Source organism: Rhipicephalus sanguineus, chromosome 11 (assembly GCF_013339695.2).
Source record: "Rhipicephalus sanguineus isolate Rsan-2018 chromosome 11, BIME_Rsan_1.4, whole genome shotgun sequence".
In the NCBI taxonomy this organism is placed as follows: Eukaryota; Metazoa; Arthropoda; class Arachnida; order Ixodida; family Ixodidae; genus Rhipicephalus; species Rhipicephalus sanguineus.
The window spans coordinates 41,885,764-41,893,424 of record NC_051186.1 but is presented as its reverse complement, the minus strand read 5'-3'; the positions used below and the strand labels follow the sequence as shown (position 1 = coordinate 41,893,424).

The 7,661-nt window shown below is 47.7% G+C and overlaps 2 protein-coding genes across 2 annotated transcripts in view; both read right to left on the bottom strand.

The window, feature by feature from the left end:
* Positions 1 to 7,661, bottom strand: part of LOC119375562 (arginine-hydroxylase NDUFAF5, mitochondrial) — a 129,716-nt gene that overhangs the window by 111,994 nt on the left and 10,061 nt on the right. The window lies entirely within an intron of this gene.
* Positions 5,882 to 7,661, bottom strand: part of LOC119374981 (uncharacterized) — a 19,135-nt gene continuing 17,355 nt past the window's right edge. The window contains exon 3 of the mRNA XM_037645178.1: positions 5,882 to 6,264. Coding sequence (XP_037501106.1) covers positions 5,882 to 6,264 — 383 coding nt within the window. The remainder of the gene's footprint in view (positions 6,265 to 7,661) is intronic.

The following is a 7,661-nucleotide window of genomic DNA, read 5'->3' as shown; positions in this document are numbered from 1 at the left end:
CTTCTTTATTTTTATTTACCTCGGGAAGGAGGGGGCGGGAGGGGAGCTCCCTCGTAATCGGCCAATTAGCGCCATCTATTCGCGAAATGTGTTGACCTCGTCGGCAGTGAACATAGTTCTGAGCGCCGAATGGGCACGCGCGGGGTTCGTGTTACCGTGAAACGACGCGCCTCAGCTTTCTTGTTTTTAGGAACACGGAAGGGGGGGAGGAACTCTTTCGTAATTGGCCAATTACCCGCTCAGCGCGTGTTATGGGGCTGAAGCAAGCACCGTTATAATCCGTTCGTAAAGCTAGGGCTTTGTTTGTTTTTAGCGGCTTCAGAAAGGTTACGCAAACCGGCTCAAGACCGAAAGAACGGAAAGAAAAGAAAGAAAGGAAAGAAGAAAGAAAGAAAGAAAGAAAGAAAGAAAGAAAGAAGAAAGAAAGAAAGAAAAAAGAAAAAGAAAGAAAACCTCAAGGAAAAAGAAAAAGAAAAAAAGAAAGAAAGAAAAGAAAGAAAGAAGAAAGATTAAAGAAAGAAAGAAGAAAGAAAGAAGAAAGAACAAGAAAGAAAGAAAGAAAGAAGAAAGAAAGAAAAGAAGAAACAGGAAAAGAAGAAAAGAAAGAGAAAGAAGAAAGAGAAGAAAAGAAAGAAAAGAAAGAAAGAAAGAAAGAAAAGAAAGAAAGGAAAGAAAGAAAGAAAGAAAGAAAGAAAGAAAGAAAGAATTGTATTCCCTTATGCACGGTTCCTTTATGCATTTGCCTAAGACGACTGGAAGGCGAAAGCCATCTTCTTTTTCTTTTTAGCCGATTGCATTGATCCTGACCGAAAGCTTTCCGCACACAACGTGCTTTTGCACTGCCTCCGTGACCGGAGGATTCGGAAGCTTTCTGCACCTTGAGTGTTTCACGATATCATGTGATGTCCCAGTGACATCATGCTGACGTCACAAATTCTGGCGACCTGTGACGTCTTGGTCACGTCATACGATGACGTCATCGCATCAATTTTGCATCGCCCGCGTTGACGCCACCGACAGTCACTTATCGCGTCTGATGAGGCATCCGAGGTTTTCGCTTAGTGTAAAAGCTCACTTTCTCGATCGAGTCTGTCCAACATATTTGTCTGAATATGCTAAGTGAATCGCAGCACTTCGAACATTTAAAACGTAAGATGGAGAGCATATCGTAGGGCACCGCGGCAGCTTTCCGGCGTGCTCACGAGGTGTACATCTGTACAACAGCATGGCGGCAGCTATGACGTCAGAGCATTACCACGCACTATAATACCTCGGGCGTGCCACAAGCTCGAGCTTGCTTGGCATATCGCTCTACGCGTTGCGACAGTCCTCGCGACAGTCTTATTGCCCAACGAAACATGCAAGTTCAACGCATCGGGAATTTTCCAGATTCAACGCGCGTACTACGCAACTCCCACGCGTGGTCATCGGCCGAGTGTCTCCCATACATCATCTTATACGTACAGGGCGCAAATCGTACGAGGGAACGGAGATCTCGGAGGCGATAAAAAAAAAAAAAAGATCACATGGAGTATAATGACAACAGGCTACGGGTGGGCGGGCTCTGGGACGAAAAGGGCGGCTCCTCGCAGTGGGCCTAAATGGGATGAGACGCAGGGCTTACTACAAGCAAAGAAAAAAATAATAAAATAAATCCAGTTCCACGCCGTGAAAACGGTCGGATAGCGAAGCAGTAAGCGCGCGAGTGTATGCGGTTGGCTAAGTGAGGTCACGTGCATCATCATAATTTCGAATATAATTATCATTTCGAGCGTCATCATCATCGTCTTTTGGCTTTTATTTAATTTATTGACTCTCCCCTCCTCTGGTCACGTGACCAGAGGGGGGAAGAGTGAGGCCGTTCAAGATTTCATAGCGCAGTCAATGAGATTTACACAATAACCACGGTTCCGAAGGCTTCACAGTTAACCAAAGAAGGCTCCATCAAATTTTCTTACGTATTATTCATTTAATTCTTATTCGAGAACTAATTCACCACCCCCCCCCTTTATTTTCAAAATAATAACTCTTAAAAAATATTTTTATTCTACAAAACGAGGAATTATCCTCTTTCGTATCTTTTATATTTTTTCTAAGCTACCCGATTCTTGGCCAATCCCCTGTGGGTGTGAGGCAAAATTTTAGGATCTACATCTACATCTACTAAGACAGCTTCGCTGCAAAAAAAACTCGGAGTACGCTTAAGGTTCGCCTTCAAATAGGACCCTGCAACGTTTTTCGACTACACTGCAAGCACTAGGGTGCCTGCAGTGTTAAATAGCGTGAGAAAAACGCAAGAATGGTGAGAAAAGTTGGCACACGCGAACTGAAGTTCCTAGTACTGAAAATTACACATTACATTTTTACATAACGTGACATTTCTGGAATTACTCGCTCGAAGTAATTCGTTACATTCATTACATTACTCATTACAGCAATAAAGTAATTTAATTACTGTAATTTCGTTGCTACTAAGCCTGTTACTGCCAAGCCTGACATATAGCGGCAGAAAAATCGGCGCGGATGTTATCGTCTCCTGTTGTTCCGATACTAATCGCGGCAGCTGCGGTGATTCATCGTCGCTGAGTCCGGCCGCAGGTGAGGGCTGCACCACGACGGTGGTGCCTCCTCTCACTTTGGGGCGGAGTCTATACGTATAGTAGCGCCGACGCTTGGCAAAAAGAAAAAAAAAAGATACGGGAAAGCCAGAAAGGCGCGTCAGCTAGCGCGTTCCTAATCCCTCAGTCGATCCGCGAACGACGGACGGATCCGCGCAGGGGAAATCAAGGAGCGCTCGCCTAAACTGCGATCACACGCAGTCGCGCGCAAGCACGCACACAGGCACGACGGACGAACCCAACCAATCAGCAAACGTGCATAACACACGCCGCAGAAAGGCAGCAGCTGCTTTTGTAAGTCTTTACTTTCTCACTCGACCCGGGACGCAATTGAGACGCAATTGTGTGCTACGGCAAGGTCCACAACGTAGCGCGCCTCACCGAGGTAAGAAACAAGAGACCCACAGGGTCACTAATGCATTCGCCTAAGAAGACTCGAAGGCGAAAGCCATCTTCTTCTGTTTCTTCTAAGTTCAAGTAATGTGCGTTGGGGTCTAGTTGGTACGACATTGAAACTGAAATAAAACTGCGCGGGTGACGTGCGCCCGTCCTGTCAACTTCTTCTACTTGTGTTCCGTCACCCTGACGATGACTAAAAGTATACATAGGAAGGACTTATTGCACCTTTCGCTGCATGCGATGGCCACACCTCTGCTGGTAAAGCCGTATCTCTTTCGCGTACGTACATGCTTCACCGTGTATATCCGAGCTTATACGTGCTTATGCATGTAGCGCGTAGGCAAGATAACCGCTGGTCATCAAGAGTAACAGGCTGGACTCCAGGAGAAGGCAAGCGCGCGAGGGGGAGACAGAAAGTTAGGTGGGCAGATGAGATTAATAAGAAGTTTGCGGGGATCACGTGGGCGCAGCGAGCACACGACCGAGTTAATTGGCGAAACACGGGAGAGAGGCCCTTGCCCTGCAGTTGGCTGCTCCGTGCCCGAAACAATGATGTAACAAACAGCCTCTATGGCAGCTATAACATCTCGGAAGGCCTCGCGCTCGACCTGAAAACGTGACGCGCAAGCCAGATACCCGAACCGCAGGTAGAACGCGGACCCCCTCCGTTCGAACAAACACCCAGCCACCAGAAGCCGATATACTATACGCATGGGTAATAGCCCGGCGGCGTCAGCAGTTACTCAGTAACAGGAAGCGAAAGTTCTGATATGACGCATATCCGAGAGTCTCTGATGATCACGCAAGAACACCTATTGGTTCATGTGTGTTCGTTAGGCTTGGGCGAATCTTCGAGCACTTCGAATATTCGAATTCGCTTCGACACGAATTTAAATTATTCTAAATTTCGAAGTATTCGAAATGAACGAATAGACATATATAAACCACATGTAACCCCCTGCAAAGGTGGTTCCGCTGCAGTGGAGAAATGCTATACCGTGAATACACCTATACAGAGGAAATCGGCACTGCCGCGAAGCCCCACTTCAAGGTTAACTGGACATATTACCCTCACATCAATTCATCATTTTTTTTAGTTTAAAAGCTTGTTAAGCCGGCTTCTTTGCTCTAAGTAAAGTAAATTTTAAAACGTAACATATTTTACAGGTTATCACTTGCATTATACCGAAAGTCAATTCCTGCTACGATTCAAAGTTGGTTCAACTTCCCTTTGAGCAAGAAAAAAAAAAAAAAGGAAGAAAAGACATTTGCACATGCGTTGTTTCAATTTAAAAATATATTGTGCAGGTTAGTTGGGTCATGACAAATATGCTCATTTTTCTTCATAATATACGATATATGCTATTCGAATTCGATTCGGAATTACTCGACCAAAGCACTATGCGCTTCGAACCTAAATTTACTATACGCACAAGCCTAGCGTTCATACCAGATTATCCTATGTGTGGCATATGAGATTTGCAAAATTTAAAATTTTCGGAGGGTCGTTTCAAGACCCCCCCCCCCCCCTGTCCCCTGTCCCCTAGGCAACGCCAGTGGTGGAGGGAGAGGTACGACGGTCTCGATGATAACGATATCACTGGTCAAGTGGTTAGAGCGTCCGCCTCCAACGCGGGAGGTACTGGGTTCGATTCCCATTGCCGCGGGGTTCAGTGCTACTCATTTCTCGATAAGGTGGCCTCTCTTCCCACTCCTTCCTTTCACTCTTTCCCTTTCCCCCAACGACGCCGCGGCATGCTCCCTTAAGGGTTGCAGAAGTAAAGGTGTTTCCTTCTCTCCTCAAACCACTGCTACATCGATGGCCAGTTGTATTTCTGAGTATGTATAATCATACGCCTTCACAGTTGTGAGTGTGAACATCCCATTATTTTTATTTTATAGAGTTAAACTGTTGGCGTAAAGTGTTGCCGCCTGAAAATGGGGCCATGGACTACGTCAAGCCTTGATGGCTTTTTGTTCGTAGTCCTGAACATCGGTTATGTTGAAATAAGTTTGATTTGATTTGATGCCACGAAACCGGAGTTCTTACAGGAACTCTGTTATATACTCGAGGGTGATGCTGCTTGGGATAGCTGGCTAGTCTTGGCGCTTTGCCACCAAAAGTTGCCCTTGCACCATAAAGAAGAGAAACCATCAGTCGATCATCAATCAGTTGAGTTGGTTTTTCAACGCATATGATAAAGCGGCGCAGCGCGAAACAACATGGGAGGACTGATAAACAACAACAAACAGTGAAAGCGCTAGCCACAGTCTTTTTTTTTCGTAGAGCGCAGTGCTATGGAAAACCAAAACTAGCCCGATATGCTGTTCTTCTTTTAAGTTAGATTTGTACATTCTTACTGGCTATTTTTCCAGCGGTTCCGTACACACATGCGCAAGCGCTCAACCTCATCCACTCTAGTCTTGTTTCGCACTGCAACACTTGGTTCTATTTCCGAAATCACACGCGCGCACACAAACAAACGCGCCATTATCTGAGCTGCTAACTTCCCTACGCAGAGTATATAGCATGTAGACGCATATAAATACGCCGGAACAATTATCTCAGGTATGCTTGACTGTGGCGCAAAATACATTTCGTGAAAAGGGGGATAGAAAGTAGAAGAAAGTGAAGCGCCAACCCTTTTCTATCCCTCATTTTCACGAAATGTATTCGGCGCCACAGTCAAGAATACTTAAGCAATCTAAGCGCAGACTCGCCCCCCCCCCAAAAAAAAAAAATCCTTTTGGAAGAATAATCAGTACCTCCGTAAAGAGCTATTTCTCCGAAAAGTCAAAAGAGGCGTCTACACGTCTAAACAACGCACGTGCTCGCGAACAAATAATAACAAGCGCCCCACCACTCACCCGAATCCCGGGGTGGGCCAGCCGAAGAAGGAGGACGGTGCCTCGGTGGACCGCTGCTGCCCGTCGGTCGCGTCCTCGTCGGGATCGACGACGCCAGGACGAGCGGACGCCGTCCGGTCGCCGGCGTCGCTCGCAGCAGCAGAGCCGGCGCTGTCGCCCCTCTGCCGGGCCGCGACAGACAGCGGCAGGCGGTGGTCGCGAAGCCAGCGCTCCAGCACTAGCCTCGACCGCAGGCGCCGGGCGGAGGGCCGCAGCGCCTCGTACAGTTCGCCGACGCCGTTCGAGGAGGAGGAAAGAGGAGAAGAGACTCCGGGAGAGGAGGGGACGGGTGGAAAAGGAGAGAGCAGCAAGTCGCAGCAGGAGGCGAGGGAGTCACAACCTGCGAAGAGTACGGGGAGAGAGAGAGAGAGGGAGAGAGAAAGAGCGTGAGGTCAGAAAGCCGGGAACTCCGCAATCACTTCACGCGAAAGGGGCGCGGAGTTTTTGTGTATGCCCGATTGCAGATAAATCGGGGCTGTCAATGTGATTGATGGAAACGATTAATCAATCAACTGATTAGAGCACTGCACGGGCCCGGGCCGGCCCGAAAGCCCGGGCCCGGCCCGGCCCGCGGCCGAAGCGTTTTCCGGCGGGCCCGGGCTGGGCTTGGGCTTGAAAGTGCGGGCCCGGGCCGGGCCCGGGCTTGAAGCCGAGGGCCTGGGCCGGGCCCGGGCTTGAGGCTGCGGGCCGGGCCGGACTCAGACCCGCTCATTAAAAGGCGTAAGTCGGGCCTTCGAGCACACGCGAACGTTATGCATTGCATAAGCTGGAGTGACACGTGCAAAGAGCTAGGTCTTAGTAAAGCTTAGCAATAAAATAGAAAAACAGTCTTTTTTTTTAATCTCGAGAGTTTGCCCAACGGCATACATAGTTAAATATACAGGTAGAGGCCAGCTTCCGCTATGGTGGGGCCCATAGAGCCACAAATCATAATCTGGTGGTCTTGTCGGATGAAGGCCGGCCCAAGTGCTATTTTTTTCACCCGTATAGATATAGATTGGCACTGTATATTTTCACTAACGTTTCGTCTGCTGGACCAGACTCTGTCAAAGTAACAGGTTCTCCATGGTGGGTTTCCTTAGAAACACGCCAGATCACGTATATATATATACATATATATATATATATATATATATATATATATATATATATATATATATATATATATATATATATATATATATATATATATATATATATATATATACAGCACTAACAATGGGACAGATCACGGTTGTTTCCATGGGAGGAATAATGATTTCGGTCTTTTATTCGAGGTTGGCACATACGGTACATTTCATTTATATTCCTTGCTATTACGTGCCAAAACCACGATAGGATTACGAGGCACGCCGTAGTGGAACTGCATCAATTTCGACCACCTCGAGTTCACTAACGTGCACCTAAGGATAAGTATATACACGGGTGTTCTTGCATTTCGCCCCCATGAAATTGCGGCGCAGTGGCCGCGGGAATCGCACCCGCGTCCTAGGTCTTAACAGCGAAACAGCTTAACCGCTGAGCTACCACCGCGGGCAAAGGACATTTCGATGCATGTACACACCGGAGTTTCCGTCCGATCGCCCGCTACAAAGCGCACGGCATCATTAATAATCATCATCAACAACTAATATCCTCTAGTGGGCCCGGGTCGGGCCTGGTCGTGAACAAGCGCACCCTGGATTAGTTTAGTAATGAACGCCCGGGCCCGGACCGGGCCCGGGCTTGGAACGGCGG